The 21,277-nt window shown below is 39.2% G+C and overlaps 1 protein-coding gene across 11 annotated transcripts in view; it reads right to left on the bottom strand.

The window, feature by feature from the left end:
- Window positions 1-21,277, bottom strand: part of LOC126336285 (thiamine transporter 1-like) — a 552,608-nt gene that overhangs the window by 250,604 nt on the left and 280,727 nt on the right. For all 11 annotated transcript variants that reach the window (XM_049999811.1, XM_049999816.1, XM_049999808.1 and 8 more), the window contains one exon: window positions 10,818-11,031. In XM_049999811.1, coding sequence (XP_049855768.1) covers window positions 10,818-11,031 — 214 coding nt within the window. The remainder of the gene's footprint in view (window positions 1-10,817; window positions 11,032-21,277) is intronic.

Genomic DNA, 21,277 nt, shown 5'->3' with positions numbered 1-21,277 from the left:
TCCTTGCTGGCTTGGTGCCCAATGTTGGTGGCTACAGCAATCTCATCACCTCAGCACTCCTACAGTTACACCATTTTCAAGGGATACTATGCTGTGTTCTGCTTGTATGTCTTCTTGAACTAATCTGACAGAGTTGTTTCCTATGATTGTGTTGAACAGTATGTTCCTATTATTATTTTGACTTAACTGATGAACCAACTTCATTATTAATATTTTATCATCACAGGCCCCCACAAACCATAGACCTTGGTTATGTGGGGTAGACTGCATGCTTGGGGGCAATGACATTGAAGGGGTATGTGTATAGAGGGCAGACAACATGTGGTTCTACAGGTTGCATTTGACTCCAACTTAAATTTTATGAATGACAATATGCAGCCACATTGAACTGCACACATGGGGCACCTCTTGGAATGAGAGGGCATTTGGCCCAACTTGAAGCACATTGGGATGCATTGGGGAGACATATTGCAGAATATCCAAATGCACCAGTAACCATGCAGCAGTTATCAAGCTTGCTGTTGGAGGAATGGAGTGCCTTACCACAAGAACTCCTTACCAACTAGCACAAACAGGCAGCCCGGGTGGCTGACTAGAGGGATAAGACTATCTTGTAGAACAAAGTGGCAATTATATCAAAACATTAGAAACAGTCACAATCTAAATGCAGCAGCCCATTACAAACAGTATTGTAAGGTGCTTAAAAAAGTTATTAGGAAGGCAAAAAGTATGTGGTATGCAGATACAATAGCTAAGTCTCAGGATAAAATTAAAACCATATGGTCAGTCGTAAAGGAAGTGGCTGGTCTGCAGAGACAGGTAGAGGATATAGAATCAGTGCTTAGTGGGAATGTCCGTGTTACCGATAAGTCGCATATATGTACAGTATTTAATAATCACTTTCTGAATATAGCAGGTGAACTAAATAGAAACCTAGTCCCAACAAGGAATCATATAGCGCTCGTAGAAAAAAGTGTTCCGAGACTGTTACCTGAAATGTTCCTCCATGATACTGACAAGAGGGAGATTGAGTTAATAATTAAATCACTAAAGACCAAGAACTCTCATGGATATGATGGGGTATCTAGCAGAATACTGAAGTATTGTTCCATGTATGTTAGCCCAGTACTTAGCCATATCTGTAACTTTTCCTTTAGGAGCGGTCGGTTTCCTGACCGATTAAAGTACTTGGTAGCGAAGACACTTTATAAAAAGGGAGACAGGGATAATATTGACAATTATAGACCTATTTCTATGCCATCGGTGCTTGCTAAACTTATCGAGAAGGTTGTATATACAAGGTTACTGAAGCATTTAAATTCACATAATTTGCTGTCAAATGTACAGTTTGGTTTTAGAAATGGCTTAACAACTGAAAATGCTATATTCTCTTTTCTCTGTGAGGTTTTCGACAGACTGAATAAGAGGTTGTGAACGTTAGGTGTTTTCTTTGATTTAACGAAGGCTTTTGACTGTGGTGACCTCAAAATATTACTGCAGAAGTTGGACCATTATGGAGTAAGGGGAGTAGCTTACAATTGGTTCACCTCTTACTTTAAGAACAGAAAGCAGAGGGTAATTCTCCGCAATATTGCGAGTGGTAGTGATGTTCAGTCCCAATGGGGCACTGTTAAGTGGGGCGTTCCCCAAGGGTCGGTGCTGGGACCACTGCTGTTTCTTATTTATATAAATGATATGCCTTCCAGTATTACAGGTGATTCAAAAATATTTCTGTTTGCTGATGACACTAGCTTGGTAGTGAAGGATCTTGGGTGTAATATTGAAACAGTATCAAATAATGTAGTTCACGAAATAAGTTCATGGCTTGTGGAAAATAATTTGATGCTAAATCACAGTAAGACTCAGTTTTTACAGTTTCTAACCCACAATTCAACAAGAACTGATAATTTAATCAGACAGAATGGGCATATTATAAGCGAGATGGAACAGTTCAAGTTCCTAGGCATTCGGATAGATAGTAAGCTGTTGTGGAAAGCCCATGTTCAGGATCTTGTTCAGAAACTAAATGCCGCTTTATTTACCATTAGAACAGGATCTGAAATAGGTGACATTTCAACACGAAAAGTAGTCTACTTTGCATATTTTCATACGCTTATGTCATATGGTATTATTTTTTGGGGTAATTCTTCTGATTCAAAAAGGGTATTTTGGGCTCAAAAACGGGCTGTTCGAACTATGTGTGGTGTAAGTTCCAAAACCTCTTGTCGACCCCTATTCAATAGTCTGGGAATTTTGACATTGCCCTCACAGTATAAATTTTCTTTAATGTTGTTTGTTGTTACCAATATTAGCTTATTCCCAAGAGTTAGGAGCTTTCACTAAGTTAGTACTAGGCAGAAATCAAATCTGCATGTGGAATGCACTTCCTTGTATTCTGCTGCATCCATTTTCAATAAGCTACCACAAGAACTCAAAAATCTTAGCAGTAGCCCAAACACTTTTAAGTCTAAACTAAAGAGTTTCCTCATGGCTCACTCCTATTCTGTCAAGGAGCTCCTGTAAGAGCTAAAAAATTAAGCAAATTCCAGTGTTACATTCTAGATTTTTCTTTATTCCAACTAACGACTTGTCGCCTGAATATGTTTCTTATATTTCATTTTATCTGTTTCTACAATTGTGTTATAATTTCATGTATTGACTTGTTCCATGACCATGGAGACTTCTCCTTAATGTGGTCCCACGGAACAATAAATTAAATAAATAAATAAATAAATAAATAAATAAATAAATAAATAAATGGGACCAATGATGACCAACAGGAATCATTCAACGTGGCAGAATTGCAACTCTTCTGCAAATTGCTGAAGATTTCAAAGCTGGGCCATCAAAAAGTGTCAGTGTGCAAACCATTCAATGAAACTTCACTGATATGGGCTTTCAGAACTGAAGTCCCACTCGTGTACCCTTGATGACTGCACGACACAAAGCCTTATGCCTTGCCTGGGCCTGTCAACACTGAGAATAGACTGTTGATGACTGGAAACATGAGGCCTGGTCGGACGAATCTCATTTCAAATTGTATTGAGTGGATGGATGTGTGCAGGTTTGGAGACAGCCCCACGTATCAATGGACCCTGCACGTCAGCAGGGGACTGTTCAAACTGGTGGAGGGTCTATAACACTGTGGGGCATGTGAAGTTGGAATGATATGGGACCGCTGATATGTCTAGATACGGAACGTCACATGTACTTCAGCATCCTCTCTGATCACCTGCATCCATTCATGTCCACGTGCAATCCAATGTACTTGGGCAATTCCAGCAGAACAATGTGACACCCCCCATGCCCAGAATTGCTACAGAATCGCTCCAGGAACACACTTCTGAGTTTAAACACTACTATCACTAGTCACAAACTCCCCAGACATGAACATTATTCAGCATATATGGGATGCCTTGCAACGTGCTGTTCAGAAGAGATCTCCACCCACTCATGCTCTTATGGATTTATGAACAGCCCTGTAGGGCTAAGTGTTGCAAACATCTGAGATATTGTAATCCAGCACTTTTCACCATATTTCACAGTTCTCACTTTATTTCCCCACGTAGCATATAATTTTTTGCTACTTTAGAGATGAACGTAAAAGGAAACTCGGTGTTGTAAGGTATGCTTTGTAACAGTAGTGTGTTGGGAAATGGCTCAATTACCTCATACACCATTAGCAAAAGTGATAGCCTTTTCAATTATGTAACCCCCCCCCCCCCCCCCTTCCATGAACCATGGACCTTGCCGTTGGTGGGGAGGCTTGTGTGCCTCAGCAATACAGATAGCCGTACTGTAGGTGCAACCCCAACAGAGGGGTAACTGTTGAGAGGCCAGACAAACGTGTTGTTCCTGAAGAGGGGCAGCAGCCTTTTCAGTAGTTGCAGGGGCAACAGTCTGGATGATTGACTGATCTGGCCTTGTAACATTAAACAAAACGGTCTTGCTGTGCTGGTACTGCGAACAGCTGAAAGCAAGGGGGAAACTACAGCCGTAACTTTTCCCAAGGGCAAGAAGCTTTACTGTATGGTTAAATGATGATGGCATCCTCATGGGTAAAATATTCCAGAGGTAAAACAGTCCCCCATTTGTATCTTCAGGCAGGGACTACTCAGGAAGACGTCGTTATCAGGAGAAAGGGAACTGGCATTCTATGGATTGGAGTGTGGCATGTCACATACCTTAATTGGGTAGGTAGGTTAGAAATTTAAAAAGGGAAATGGATAGGTTGAAGTTGGATATAGTGGGAATTAGTGAAGTTCGGTGGCAGGAGAAACAAGACTTCTGGTCAGGTGAATACAGGGTTATAAATACAAAATCAAATAGGGGTAATGCAGGAGTAGGTTTAATAATAAATAAAAAAATAGGAATGCGGGTAAGTTACTACAAACAGCATACTGAACGCATTATTGTAGACTAGATGGATATGAAGCCCATGCCTACCACAGTAGTTCAAGTTTATTTGCTGACTAGCTTTGCAGATGATGAAGAGAGTGATGAAATGTATGATAAGATAAAAGAAATTATTCAGATAGTGAAGAGAGACAAAAATTTAATAGTCATTGGTGACTGGAATTTGGTAGTAGGAAAAGAAAGAGAAGGAAATGTAGTAAGTGAATATGGAATGGGGCTAAGGAATGAAAGAGAAAGCCACCTGGTAGAATTTTGCACAGAGCATAACGTTAATCATAGCTAACACTTGGTTCAAGAATCATGAAAGAAGGTTGTATACATGGAAGAAGCCTTGAGATGCTAGAAGGTTTCAAATAGATTATATAATGGTAAGACAGAGATTTAGGAACCAGGTTTTAAATTATAAGACATTTCCAGGGGCAGATGTGGACTCTGACCACAATCTATTGGTCATGAACTGTAGATTAAAACTGAAGAAACTGCAAAAAGGTGGGAATTTAAGGAGATGGGACCTGGACAAACTGACTAAACCAGAGGTTGCACAGAGTTTCAGTGAGATCATAAGGAAACAATTGACAGGAATGGGGAAAAGAAATGCAGTGGAAGAAGAATGGGTTGCTTTGAGGTATGAAATAGTGAAGGAAGCAGAGGACCAAGTAGGTAAAAAGACGAGGGCTACTAGAAATCCTTGGGTAACAGAAGATAAATTTAATTTAATTGGCGAAAGGAGACAATATAAAAATTCAATAAATGAAGCAGACAAATAGGAATACAAACGTCTCAAAAATGAGTTCGATAGGAAGTACAAAATGACTAAGTAGGGATGGCTAGAGGACAAATGTAAGGATGTACAGGCATATATCACTAAGGGTGAGATAGATACTGCCTACAGGAAAATTAGAGAGACCTTTGGAGAAAAATAGAACCACTTGTATGAATATCAAGAGCTCAGATGGAAACCCAGTTCTAAGCAAAGAAGGGAAAGCAGAATAGTGGAAGGAGTATATAGAGGATCTATACAAGGAAGATGCATTTCATGACAATATTATGGAAAAATGGAAGAGAATTTAGATGATAATGAAATGGGAGATATGATACTGTGTGAAGAGTTTGACAGAGCACTGAAAGATCTAAATCGTAACAAGGCCCCGGGAGTAGACAACATTTCATTAGAACTACTGATGGCCTCGGGAGAGCCAGCCCTGATGAAACTTTTCCATCTGGTCAGAAAGAGGTATGAGACCGGCAAAATACCCTCAGACTTCAAGCAGAATATAATAATTCTAATCCCAAAGAAAGCCGGTGTTGACAGAAGTGAAAATTACTGAACTATCAGTTTAATAAGTCATGGCTGCAAAATAATAACATGAATTCTTTACAGATGAATGGAAAAACTGGTAGAAGCCGACCTCAGAGAAGATCAGTTTGGATTCTGTAGAAATGTTGGAACAAGTGAGGCAATATTGACCCTATGACCTATCTTAGAAAATAGATTAAGGAAAGGAAAACCTATGTTTGTAAAATTGGTAGACTTAAAGAAAGCTCGTGACAATGTTGACTTGCTTAACCTCTTTCAAATTCTGAAGGTGGTAGGGGTAAAATACAGAGAGCAAAAGGCTATTTACAGTTTGTACAGAAACCAGATGGCAGTTATAAGAGTCAATGGGCAAGAAGGGGAAGCAGTGGTAGGGAGGGGAGTGATACAAGGTTGTAGCCTCTCTCCAATGTTATTCAATCTGTATATTAAGCAAGCAGTAAAGGAAACACAAGAAAAATTTGAAGTAGGAATTAAAATCCATGGAGAAGAAATAAAAACTTTGAGGGTCACCGATGACATTGTGATTCTGTCAGAGACAGCAAAGGACCTGGAAGAGCACTTTTTTGAATGGACTGGGCAGTGTCTTGAAAGGAGGATATAAGACGAACATCAACAAAACCAAAACTAGGATAATGGAATGTAGTCAAGTTAACTGGGGTGATGCTGAGGGAATTGGATTAAAAAATGAGACACTAGAAATAGTAAATGAGTTTTTCTATTTGGGGAGCCAAATAACTAATGATGGTCGAAGTAGAGAGGATATTAAATGTAGTATAGCAATGGCAAGAAAAGTGTTTCTGAATAAGAGAAATTTGTTGACATCGAGTACAGATTTAAGTGTCAGGAAGTCATTTCTGATAGTATTTGTATGGAGTGTAGCCTTGTATGGAAGTGAAACATGGATGATAAATAGTTTGGACAAGAAGAGAATAGAAGCTATTGAAATGTGGTGCTACAGAAGAATGCTGAAGATTAGATGGGTAGATCGCATTACTAATGAGGAGGTATTGAGTAGAATTGGCGAGAAGAGAAATTTGTGGCACAACTTGACTAGAAGAAGGGATTGGTTGGTAGGACACGTTCTGAGGCATCAAGGGATCACCAATTTAGTATTGGAGGGCAGCGTGGAGAGTAAAAATTGTAGAGGGAGACCAAGAGATGAATACACTAAGCAAATTCAGAATTATGTAGGTTGCAGTAGGTACTGGGAGATGACAAAGCTTGCACAGGATAGAGTAGCAAGGAGAGCTGCATCAAACCAGTCTCAGGACTGAAGACTAGAATCACAAGAAACATACAGTATTACTAGTTGCAAAACCCATTTTTTAAATAGGTCTATTATTTGACATAAAATTTTGAAATTTCTTTGCTTGTTTATCAATTTGCAATTATGTTATGTCAGTTGACATTATGAGTGTTGGTAAAACTGCTACCTAAGAGGATAAGAAATAAATTCTCTTTCTGACTTTGATTTATTACTTCTGTGCCTGTTTATATTTTAAGATTTTCAAAAGTTTTGTAGGGTAAGGTTGGTAAATATATTGCATATGTTAGTCTGACGTGATTGTTTCATTGGCTACTGGGTGATGTAACAAGACACCAGCCAATAAGAGCTCACTAGTCAGAAACAGCTGATGTTTCCTCTATTCTGACTGAGCATATTCTTCGAGACTCAATGTTTGTATTTAAAAGGTTAATGATCAGTACTGTTGCTGAATACAGTACATCAGAAATGCATGCAAAAAGACAAGACTGAGTTATAAGTGGCACAAGAAAAGATGGGGGCTGGCCCTCTTTGTCATGTATTGGCTTGGTTCGGAACACTTCACGTCAACTATCCTGATTTTCCATTGCTGATGCCACCTACCAGTTGCAACCATAATTGCATGGTGAAGCTAAACATTGTGAGATGCTGACCATGGGTTACACCAGCATTTCCTCTCTCGCATCTCCCCTTTTGCACTGGTCTAAAATATTTCCTTCACTACTCCACCACCCGCAGAGGAAACCATTGGTTTGTGCCACTTATAACTCGTTCAGTCACATCAATGTCAGTAGGAAGAAATGGGAGGAAGTGAAGAGAAACTTTGATAAGAATATAGAATCAAAGTGAACCATACTATGAAAAAATGTAAAATCAGGGAACCTTTAGCTTTGGTCTTATGGGTTTTTTCGCATGGGCTACAAATTTATGGTATAAAATTGTGAAAAACATAAAATCAAAGAATCTAAAACTGAAGTGCTACTGTATCTACAATGAATCTTCACTAAGTTCTGCATAATCTCATTACTACTCAGTGTTTCTATTTGGCAAAACTGAAAACATTGGATGCCCTTTCCACTATCGACATCACTAGTTCATGTGGTTACATATTGACCACAGGAGCTGTATCACAGCACTTAAAGATCTGTTAAACACAATATTCCCTTTCCAATGTTTTGTTACGATATATGTTTCACCTACATTAATTAATCTGCATGTGTCTTCTGGAAAAATTTAATCTACACACAATTCATTTTTAGCCTTTAGAATCTATTTGGTATTACACAAGAACCATTGTGTAAGAGTTGCACAATGAATTGGCTGCAAAAATTAACTTACCAAACAGGATATGAACTTAAAGCTCCATTATACTATGGAGCAATTTATGCCTCTTCAGTTGCCATGAACGAGGCAAATACGGAAGGGGAGAGAACAGATTGTGCTACAACCAGAAGTACCCTGCACCACACATGCCCAGTCAGTTTGAGGGGAGATAAGTAGTTATACATAGATGTGAACTGCCACATCTAAGTGCTTACAGGCAGCATACCACTTCTAATAGTATGAGTGAGTTAGTTAGTTAGTTAGTTAGTTAGTTAGTTACGAACATGTTCCATAGATAATTTGCTAATTATTTTATGACAACAATGTGGGCAAGTCAGTTTACAGGAGATTATAAACATTTGGTTAGTATTAACATTAATAAAAATACTGAACATAAATCAAACAAAGGAAAATCCAGGATGAACTGTAACAATGAAAAGGAAAGTTGGTACTCACCATACAGCAGAGATGCTGAGTTGCAGGTAGGTACAACAAAAAGACTGTCACAAATAAAGCTTTTGGTCAACAATAGATTACACGTACATGCACATGCGCACCCGCACACACAACTGAAACCACACTGTGAACAGCAGCACCAGTGCATGAATAGGTGGGGGTAAGGAGGAGGCTGGGATGGGAAGGGGGTGGGATAGTAGAGTAGTGGTGATGGACAGTGAAGTGCTGCAGGTTAGACAGAGGGCAGGGGAGTGGTGAGGGAGACAGGGGTAGCAAAAAAGGAAAAAAGTAAAAAGACTGGGTGCAATGGTGGAATGAGGGCTGTGTAGTTCTGGAATGGGAACAGGGAGAGAGCAGGCTGCATGGGTGAGGGCAGTGACTAATGAAGGTTGAGGCCAGGAGGGTTATGGGAATGCAGGATGTATTGGAAGGAAAGTTACCACTTGCATGGCCATTTATGGAGACATATAATGCAGCACAGTGGGTGCTTGTAGATCACGTGACTGGTTTCACAGGTAGCCCTGCCTTTGATGGGATAGGTGATGTTAGTGACCGGACTGGAGTAGATGGTGGTGGGAGGATGTGTAGGACAGGTCTAAAACAGGGGTATGAGCCTTGAGGTAAGGGAGGTTGGGAGCATAGGGATTGATGAGTATATTTTGAAGATTCAGCAGACAGTGGAATACCACTGTGGGAGAGGTGAGAAAGATAGTCACCAGGACATTTCTCATTTCAGTGCATGACAAGAGTTAGTCAAAACCCTGGTGGACAATGTAATTCAGTTGCTCCAGTCCTGGGCAATACTGAGCTAAGAGAGGAATGCTCCTCTGTGGCCAGATGGTGGACTTTGGAAGGTGGTGGGAGACTGGAAAGATAATGCACTGATCTGCTTTTGTACCAGGTTGGGAGGATAATTAAATACTGAATGTAATGTTAATTTGTGAAATGCACATGCAAGTTTACACTAAATTACACTTAATTAATTTGGATCTAGGCATTTACTGATTGTTACTTCAAAGCCTCTATGTTTTCACTCCCCGTTCTTCAAGTAACTTCCCCATTTCATCTGCAGCTTGCTCCCATATTTCAAACTAAATGATGAAATTTTAGAAAATTCTAAAAGCTCAAAATTTAGCCATATTTTTAAATTATTCTTTGGATCAGCCATACTTTGTGATGCATAATTGGTAAATAGGTCTGTTCTGTAATTAGTAGTGCTGATTTCCATACTGGAACAACACATGGCATCTTGAAGGTGGATAATCTATGAACAGGGTAAGACATATTCACATTTTGACTTTGACACAAATGATGATATTGAATATGATAAGGTGGCTACATAAACCTCTTCATTTATCTACCTCACACACATATGACTGCTGTCTCTGGCTGCTGTAGCCTGAGCAGCACTTGACGCCTGCTGCAGCTCTACAAGTCACCTTTAGGGTGAGTAGCAATCTATCATTCCCATAATTGTGTATTGAAAATTCATAAGATACTTACGTTGCTGTTTCATTACTCATTCTTTATCATTGAATGCTGCATGTATTAAACAACAGATCATGATAGTAGTAAACTTACTCACCTACAATGTTTTATTGTATATTAGAAACAATGTCTAATTTTGTGTTGAGAAGTGATATTCATAGCCATAATACTAGAAACAGAACATCTGCAGATGTGCCACAGGATAGATTATCAGAATTGCAGAACTCCTGTCTAGTTCTTGGACTAAGGATGTTTAATAGACTAAGTGCTGACTTTAAAGAACTGCCTGTAAATATTTTTAAAGCTAAATTATACAAGCTACTAGTGAACAATCCGTTTTACACCATTGATGAATTTTTTGGAGATGAAAATACTGTATTCTAATGTGTACCTATTTTATGTAAACCAATTTACAACAAAATAGTAGTTTATGTAGAAATATAAGCTCTTGACTTTGTCTATTGCTGTAATCAGCTGAATGACAATAAAATTTTATAATTATTGTTGTTATTATTATTATTATGTGTGTTCAAAGTAGAATGTCTATCTTACCACCAACGGTGAGATGATTGAGTTCAAAATAATTCATTGTGCCAGTAGAGACCAATATCTGGCTGACTACTGATGAAGTAAATCTCCCTGTGAGGTAGGCGCTTCTTGTGTGGCTAGTGACTTTCTGGTAATGGACACGATCAACCTTAGCATAAATGTATGTGTAATAAGCAACTTCAGATGCCATGAAAACGCCATAGAGTACCTCTACCAGCTGGAACAGAACATGGATATACATTAAATAAAATATTCTGAAATATGATCTATTGAAATTGTAATGACATCAAATGTAATAACAATTACTACATGCTGAAGGCCCAAATAATTAAGAAAAGTAGTAAGAAAAGTTCTTAACCTTTAACTTATCTAAAAGAAAAGGATAATTTCCTCCACATAACAAACAAAAAGCTGTGAACATTTTCAAGATCAAGAGTTTCCAAGTGCAGAGTCACTTATTTAACTCTGCTGGAGTAATAGTGGTAGTAATGTTAACAATTCCAAAGATTCAACTGAACAACTCTATTGTGCATTTTGCACAAGTCACCTAAGTGGCATCCAATGAAATACTTGCACCAGGCTGCCATGCCATATGACATTTTTCATTTTGTTTATGCAAACAGTTTTCCAGATGGCCTCTTATCAACCTATCGTACACTGCTCTCTGCTAAGCTATGTATGTAGAGCTGGACGTGGCATTGATTACTGCTGACCAGCTACACATAGCCCTGGTGCCTTGGGGACTATCAGGAGATGCGGGTATATGAGGCATGGTCTACATGTCAACATGACTGGAATGGGAGTTGTAATTAATGAGAGCAGAACAGGTGTGTGTGGAGACACTAATGGTAAAATGCCTGTCATCATAGGCAGGAGAACTAGGTCTTTTTAGGATAAATCACGAGAATAGGTTCCACTCCATTAAAAAGTGTCTCAATCAGTATAGAAATTTCTTCAACATATACACTGAATTTAATGTCTAACACTGGGATGCACACCCACCAGTTGCCAGAGGGGGAAAAATCATGAGAACCAACACGAAAGAAATTTGCTCAGAATTTTTTATGCTCCACCAAAATATGCAAACAAAGTGCATCAGCTTGAAGTTAAGTAACAGTCTTTGGATAGCGCACTGGTATGCATCACAGATCACCAGTGCAGCGAGAGCGAAATCCAGCATATTTTGCTATCATGTTGTTGTTGTTGTTGTCTTCAGTCCTGAGACTGGTTTGATGCAGCTCTCCATGCTACTCTATCCTGTGCAAGCTTCTTCATCTCCCAGTACCTACTGCAACCTACATCCTTCTGAATCTGCTTAGTGTACTCATCTCTCGGTCCCCCTCTACGATTTTTACCCTCCACGCTGCCCTCCAATTCTAAATTTGTGATCCCTTGATGCCTCAAAACATGTCCTACCAATCAATCCATTCTTCTAGTCAAGTTGTGCCACAAACTTCTCTTCTCCCCAATCCTATTCAATACCTCCTCAGTAGTTACGTGATCTATCCACCTTATCTTCAGTATTCTTCTGTAGCACCACATTTCGAAAGCTTCTATTCTCTTCTTGTCTACATCTACATCTACATCTACATCCATACTCCACAAGCCACATGAGGGTGTGTGGTGGAGGGTACCCTGAGTACCTCTATCGGTTCTCCCTTCTATTCCAGTCTCGTATTGTTCGTGGAAAGAAGGATTGTCGGTATGCTTCTGTGTGGGCTCTAATCTCTCTGATTTTATCCTCATGGTCTCTTCGCGAGATATACGTAGGAGGGAGCAATATACTGCTTGACTCTTCGGTGAAGGTATGTTCTCGAAACTTTAACAAAAGCCCGTACCGAGCTAATGAGCGTCTCTCCTGCAGAGTCTTCCACTGGAGTTTATCTATCATCTCCGTAACGCTATCGCAATTACTAAATGATCCTGTAACGAAGCGCACTGCTCTCCATTGGATCTTCTCTATCTCTTCTATCAAACCTACCTGGTGCGGATCCCACACTGCTGAGCAGTATTCAAGCATTGGGCGAACAAGCGTACTGTAACCTACTTCCTTTGTTGTCGGATTGCATTTCCTTAGCATTCTTCCAATGAATCTCAGTCTGGCATCTGCTTTACCGACGATCAACTTTATATGATCATTCCATTTTAAATCACTCCTAATGTGTACTCCCAGATAATTTATGGAATTAACTGCTTCCAGTTGCTGACCTGCTATTTTGTAGCTAAATGATAAGGGACCTATCTTTCTATGTATTCGCATCACATTACACTTCTCTACATTGAGATTCAATTGCCATTCCGTGCACCATGCGTCAATTCGCTGCAGATCCTCCTGCATTTCAGTACAATTTTCCATTGTTGCAACCTCTCGATACACCACAGCATCATCTGCAAAAAGCCTCAGTGAACTTCCGATGTAATCCAACAGGTCATTTATGTATATTGTGAATAGCAACGGTCCTATGACACTCCCCTGCGGCACACCTGAAATCACTCTTACTTCGGAAGACTTCTCTTGTTCAAACTAGTTATCGTCCATGTTTCACTTCCATACATGGCTACACTCCAAACAAATACTTTCAGAAACTACTTCCTGATACATAAATTTATATTCGATGTTAACAAATTTCTCTTCTTCAGAAACGCTTTCCTTGCCATTGCCAGTCTACATTTTATATCCTCTCTACTTCGACCATCATCAGTTATTTTACTTCCTAAATAGCAAAACTCCTTTACTACTTTAAGTGTCTCACTTCCTAATCTAATTCCCTCAGCATCACCTGATTTAATTTGACTACATTCCATTATCCTCGTTTTGCTTTTGTTGATGTTCATCTTATATCCTCCTTTCAAGACACTCTCCATTCCGTTCAACTGCTCTTCCAAGTCCTTTGCCGTCTCTGACAGAATTACAATGTCATCGGCGAACCTCAAAGTTTTTACTTCTTCTCCATGAATTTTAATACCTACTCCAAATTTTTCTTTTGTTTCCTTTACAGCTTGCTCAATATACAGATTGAATAACATCGGGGAGAGGCTACAACCCTGTCTCACTCCCTTCCCAACCACTGCTTCCCTTTCATGCCCCTCGACTCTTATGACTGCCATCTGGTTTCTGTACAAATTGTAAATAGTCTTTCGCTCCCTGTATTTTACCCCTGCCACCTTTAGAATCTGAAAAAGAGTATTCCAGTCAACATTGTCAAAAGCTTTCTCTAAGTCTACAAATGCTAGAAATGTAGGTTTGCCTTTTCTTAATCTTTCTTCTAAGATAAGTCGTAAGGTCAGTATTGCCTCACGTGTTCCAGCATTTCTACAAAATCCAAACTGATCCTCCCCGAGGTCCGCATCTACCAGTTTTTCCATTCGTCTGTAAAGAATTCACGTTAGTATTTAGCAGCTGTGACTTATTAAACTGATAGTTCGGTAATTTTCACATCTCTCAGCACCTGCTTTCTTTGGGATTGGAATTATTATATTCTTCTTGAAGTCTGAGGGTATTTTGCCTGTCTCATACATCTTGCTCACCAGCTGGTAGAGTTTTGTTATGACTGGCTCTCCCAAGGCCGTCAGTAGTTCTAATGGAATGTTGTCTACTCCGGGGGCCTTGTTTCGACTCAGGTCTTTCAGTGCTCTGTCAAACTCTTCACGCAGTATCTTACCTCCCATTTCGTCTTCATCTACATCCTCTTCCATTTCCATAATATTGTCCTCAAGTACATCGCCCTTGTATAAACCTTCTAGATACTCCTTCCACCTTTCTGCCTTCCCTTCTTTGCTTAGAACTGGGTTGCCACCTGAGCTCTTGATATTCATACACATGGTTCTCTTCTCTCCAAAGGTCTCTTTAATTTTCCTGTAGGCAGTATCTATCTTACCCCTAGTGAGATAAGCTTCTACAACCTTACATTTGTACTCTATCTTACCCCTAGTGAGATAAGCTTCTACATCCTTACATTTGTCCTCTATCCATCCCTGTTTAGCCATTTTGCACTTCTTGTCAATCTCATTTTTGAGACGTTTGTATTCCTTTTTGCCTGCTTCATTTACTGCATTTTTATATTTTCTCCTTTCATCAATTAAATTCAATATTTCTTCTGTTACCCAAGGATTTCTAGCTGCCCTCATCTTTTTACCTACTTTATTCTCTGCTGCCTTCACTACTTCATCCCTCAGAGCTACCCATTCTTCTTCTACTGTATTTCTTTCCCCCATTCCTGTCAATTGTTCCCTTATGCTCTCCCTGAAACTCTGTACAACGTCTGGTTCTTTCAGTTTATCCAGGTCCCATCTCCTTAATTTCCCACTTTTTTGCAGTTTCTTCAGTTTTAATCTACAGGTCATAACCAATAGATTGTGGTCAGAGTCCACATCTGCCCCTGGAAATGTCTGACAACTTAAAACCTGGTTCCTAAATCTCTGTCTTACCATTATATAATCTATCAGAAACCTGTCAGTATCTCCAGGGTTCTTCCATGTATACAACCTTCTTTCATGATTCTTAAACCAAGTATTAGCTATGATTAAGTTGTGCTCTGTACAAAATTCTACTAAGCGGCTTCCTCTTTCATTTCTTAGCCCCAATCCATATTCACCTACTATGTTTCCTTCTCTCCCTTTTCCTACACTCGAATTCCAGTCACCCATTACTATTAAATTTTCGTCTCCCTTCACTATCTGAATAATTTCTTTTATTTCATTGTACATTTCTTCAATTTCTTCGTCATCTGCGGAGCTAGTTGGCATATAAACTTGTACTACTGTAGTAGGTGTGGGCTTCGTGTCTATCTTGGCCACAATAATGCATTCACTATGCTGTTTGTAGTAGCTTACCCGCATTCCTATTTTCCTATTCATTATTAAACCTACTCCTGCATTACCCCTATTTGATTTTGTGTTTATAACCCTGTAGTCACCTGACCAGAAGTCTTGTTCCTCCTGTCACCGAACTTCACTAATTCCCACTATATCTAACTTTAACCTATCCATTTCCCTTTTTAAATTTTCTAACCTACCTGACCAATTAAGGGATCTGACATTCCATGCTCCGATCCGTAGAACGCCAGATTTCTTTCTCCTGATAACGACATCCTCTCGAGTAGTCCCTGCCCGGAGATCCGAATGGGGGACTATTTCACCTCCGGAATATTTTACCCAAGAGGACGTCATCATCATTTAATCATACAGTAAAGCTGCATGTCCTCGGGAAAAATTACGGCTGTAGTTTCCCCTTGCTTTCAGCCGTTCGCAGTACCAGCACAGCAAGGCCGTTTTGGTTAATGTTGTAAGGCCAGATCAGTCAATCATCCAGACTGTTGCCCCTGCAACTACTGAAAAGGCTGCTGCCCCTCTTCAGTAACCACATGTTTGTCTGGCCTCTCAACAGATACCCCTCCGTTGTGGTTGCACCTACGGTATGGCCATCTGTATTGCTGAGGCATGTAAGCCTCCCCACCAACGGCAAAGTCCATGGTTCTGGGGGGAGGGGGGGGGGGGGGTCAAGCAATATAAAACAGGAAAACTATAAAATAATAATATTCCCCTCCTTACTCTAACTTTTTCTGCATTTACTGTGGAAAAGAACTGCAGTAAAGCACATCAAACTCTTTTTCAAGTCAACATTCTTTGACAGCAGAACAGCGATCCTTGTATTGTATTCATTTCTGTTACTCTTCACAGAAATAACCACTGCAGAATATGTATCCACTGTCTTTATCTTCAGAATTCACATCTAAAGCATTGTCCTCAATTAAATTTTTATCAACATCAAATGATTGGACGACTTTTCTTTTTTCTTCTTTTTTTTTTTTCCTTTTTCAAGAATGTAACTTTGAAATCCATCTCCTTTGATTCCAAACAAGTTTTCTCTCTTGGAATTGTACCAAATGACCCCTGTATGAAGATGTTAGCTACCTAACAAATTGAATTTGCTATAATTGATGGCTCTTTATGTGGCTTGGTGATGATGTGAGCTTCACAGACGTCATTTGTACTTACATTTACTCCTTTTAAGTCAAACTTCTGGTAAATTGCAATGTCTATGCCTCTAAGTATAAGTCTGTTACACAGGAAGAGTCCCATTTTCCAGAAGCTGCTTATAGGATTTTCCAATGTTACTGCTCTCAAACAGAACTCTTCAAATAACTTCACCTGTATTATTTGCTCACCAGGTTTCTATTTCTTGGGAATAAAGTGATTTAAACAGTCCCATGAATTCTGAAAAAGAGGCTATATTTTATATGTGGAATGTTGGGGTTAACACATGGTTTTATTTTGCTTCATCTACCACACAAAACTGATATGACGGGGTAAACACATGATGCTGACATGGTTTTATTTTGCTTCTTCTACCACACAAACCTGATATGATGACCATCTGGTATTAGCACACCAGGATCATCACCACATGTCTTCACAAAGTTAACGAAGTTGTCAAACCACTCACTAAAACTATGAGTCTACAGTGGCAAACTGAAGTTACCCTAATATGAGATGGCATATCCTAACATGCTATACTGTCACATTTTAGGATAGCCATGGCACTGCAGTTATAAACAATCCATCGATAACATGTTATTTAGACCCATTATGTTCAATAGTTGAACTTATTTTCCCAGAATATTTGTAATTTTATTTCAAGACCAAAATTTATGAGCTCACTGTTAAATATTTACTTACTCAATTTCATTTTAATGATTTTGTCTACTGCATCTGCTATCCCATTCTAACTGCTACTTCTGTCTGTGAACAATTTTATGCATACAGATAAAACCTTCTCTGCAGCAACTTAATTTGGACCTGATTGTTTTCTAAATTGAAAGTAACAGTGAATTTTAGTGTTCCCAAATGATGGGACAGAACGATTGCTGTTGAGCTTGTGCTTACATTTGAGTGCGTAGTTTGGAAGAAAGAAAAAAAAAAAAAAAAAAAAAAAAAAAAATTACCAGTTTCATTTCTGTGAAAGAATTGGATAATTATTTGATTAGTTACTATCTGCTGCATTTCAAATATGACTTTCATAAAAGGTAAGATTTTGTTGGAAGTTTGGAAGTCAGTCTGATCTAAAATCACTTACTCATGAAAGTAACAACACTCTCTCATCCTTACAGAATGAATGGCTTTGAAAAAACTTGAATGAACTCTGCTTAAAATTTTGTAATACTGTTTTTGATAGCTCATACTCTATTAACTCTCTTAAAGATTACATGCTGTAGGCATGAAGACACGAGAACCTACCAAGAAATGCTATTGGCACTTTCCACAATGTGGACATAGGAAAAAAGTCTAGATGGTGAAACCAGTATATGATTCAATGACCAGGTAGTTTGACTACAAGCTACTTGTGCTGAGATGCCAACACCTACATCCGACTGCATCTAGCACTGTTTGAAAATTCCCATTACAGAGTTCTAGGACTTGTAAAGGGGTGGGGGTACATAATATTTTGAATAGGAACCCATACCCAGAAATGTATCATTTCCATTCTATGATGGTTTCAATTCAGCTGTGTTACATGTTCGTGTCTGGTGAGAGCAAGAGAAAAGTCTCATAAATGCTTGTCCTGGTATGTAATAGGGTTGACAGGATATCATGTATTATACCCATTCTTGAAAACTGTGCCACTAAACAGCCATAAGGAAATGTAGTTTCAGCATGACGGTGCACAACACCTCATTTCTCATGTACAGTTTAGAGATATCTCCACACACAATGTGGTGAAAGATGGATAGGCCAAGGTGGTACAACCATGTAGCAGCCATGACTGCCACATGTACTTCGTGTGGGATTTTACCCAAAGTTTAATTTACTAGACTGGCTGCTATGCTAGAAACTGAAGAGACACTAGGTTTGAGGGAGAATGTATACCAAATTTGCCTCATAGGTGCAATGTTTATAGCAACGTTGGCAGTTTCCACATCATGTCAGTGATGTAACGCAGCAGAACTGTTTTGTACATACAGTATGCTGGGTTCTTTATTGTTTTACAGTAATGTAAGCACATAATGTTTAACTGACAATACAAATAAATGTGTTTCAATGATAAATCGATGTTTCATTACACTTCCTTTTGAATTTTTTCCTAATATTGTAGTTTTTAACAGCTAATTCAATTCCTCAAGCAGAAGAGGACAATTTTAACATATGAATTGAAACCATCATAGGAGGGAAATTGTAATTTCTTGACATGGGTTCCTATTCAAAATATTATGTACTCTCATTCCCCTCTACAAGTCTACAAGTTAATAATGGGAATTCCCGAACACACTGTATAGTATGTCTTGCTTATATGATAATACATTGCCGCTATAATCCAAAATGTGCATTTAGGGGGAAAAAGTGTTGCCACAATTTGTGATTTCTACTTGTCATAACTGGTTTCTTTCAAATTTGCGGTATAAATGGGGCTTGGCCAGAAATTAAAGGGAAATAAATGTAAGCTCCAGGTGGCCAAGTGTTTAGGGAAAAACAGGCAGTGCGAGACATGAGTCACTTATGTTAGAATAGTTTCTAAGCAGTGCTTGGTCCAGTGAAAAAGTTTCAGAGCAGTAATGCAAGGGTCATGAGGTTGAGATCCCATGCAGAAACTTTTTTTCAACTTTTATGCTACCTGTACTGCAAATAAACTGAAATAATGCTCAATATACTGTATTTACTGATATTTCCATTACAGGTATGGAAAGAAGAGGCATAGGAAAATTTGGGATTGCTAACAAATTTCCAGGAAGTGATTGTAACACATACATGAGAACTTCTTATATAGAATTAGATTCTTTTCTTATTTTACAGTTGACGATTTACATGTACTGGGATGATATTGATTATAAAAAAGGGAACAAATCATTTGTGTGCATGTGCCAAGGGCTGCTCAAAGGTCAAAATGAGACTAACAGAATATGAAGTCCTGTATGCATAGCTCTTGTGTATGATGTAAGTGCAGGCCTTTCTGGAAAATTATTTGCAATTCCAAATTTTATTTTGCCTACACTGATAAATAGGGTTTCAACCATCAGCCCCCCCCCCCCCCCTCTTGGTCCTTAGATTTTCATTCTATACACTTCCTGTGCGCTATCTGCTGTCTTAAAAACTACTCTAACTGAAATGGCCCATGTCTCACCTGACCTATGTTGAAAATGCTATTTTTCCTAAACTCTTGGTCCTCAGCAGCTCCTACTTCTGTCACCTTCATTTCTGAATAAGCCCTGCAAATACCAAAAATTAAGACAAAATCAGTGACGGTGAATAGGCACACTCCTCTTTTAGGTTATTTTTTATGTGAACAGTTTTGTTTTGCCGACTGTACACATGTTCAGTTGTCTCTGTACAATTTAGTATCCCAGTCATGAAGCATTCTTAACTAGTAAATTTCGTAAGGCTTGAAAGGATGAAATTAACCTTACGACACATTTCTTAAATGAAATGTGAAGCCAAGATTTTACATCAAAACTTTAGCATTTAAGTGTCCTCCAATATGTTCAGCAGCTGAATAAAGTACATCTACATCTACATCCATACTCCGCAAGCCACCTGACGGTGTGTGGCGGAGGCTACCCTGAGTACCTCTATCGGTTCTCCCTTCTATTCCAGTCTCGTATTGTTCGTGGAAAGAAGGATTGTCGGTATGCTTCGGTGTGGGCTCCAATCTCTCTGATTTTATCCTCATGGTCTCTTCGCGAGATATACGTAGGAGGGAACAATATACTGCTTGACTCTTCGGTGAAGGTATGTTCTCGAAACTTTAACAAAAGCCCGTACCGAGCTACTGAGCATCTGTGCTGCAGAATCTTCCACTGGAGTTTATCTATCATCTCCGTAACACTTTCGCGATTACTAAATGATCCTGTAACGAAGGGCGCTGCTCTCCATTGGATCTTCTCTATCTCTTCTATCAACCCTATCTGGTGCGGATCCCACACTGCTGAGCAGTATTCACACACTGCTGAGCAGTATTCAAGCAGTGGGCGAACAAGCGTACTGTAACCTACTTCCTTTGTTGTCGGATTGCATTTCCTTAGGATTCTTCCAATGTATCTCAGTCTGGCATCTGCTTTACCGACGATCAACTTTATATGATCATTCCATTTTAAATCACTCCTAATGCGTATTCCCAGATAATTTATGGAATTAACTGCTTCCAGTTGCTGACCTGCTATGTTGTAGCTAAATGATGAGGGATCTATCTTTCTATGTATTCGCAGCACATTACACTTGTCTACATTGAGATTCAATTGCCATTCCGTGCACCATGCGTCAATTCGCTGCAGATTCTCCTGCATTTCAGTAAAATTTTCCATTGTTACAACCTCTCGATATACCACAGCATCATCTGCAAAAAGCCTCAGTGAACTTCCGATGTCATCCACCAGGTCATTTATGTATATTGTGAATAGCAACGGTCCTATGACACTCCCCTGCAGCACACCTGAAATCACTCTTACTTCGGAAGACTTCTCTCCATTGAGAAT

This window comes from Schistocerca gregaria, chromosome 2 (genome assembly GCF_023897955.1).
Source record: "Schistocerca gregaria isolate iqSchGreg1 chromosome 2, iqSchGreg1.2, whole genome shotgun sequence".
Lineage (NCBI taxonomy): Eukaryota > Metazoa > Arthropoda > Insecta > Orthoptera > Acrididae > Schistocerca > Schistocerca gregaria.
This window is presented reverse-complemented; position numbering and strand designations above follow the sequence as displayed.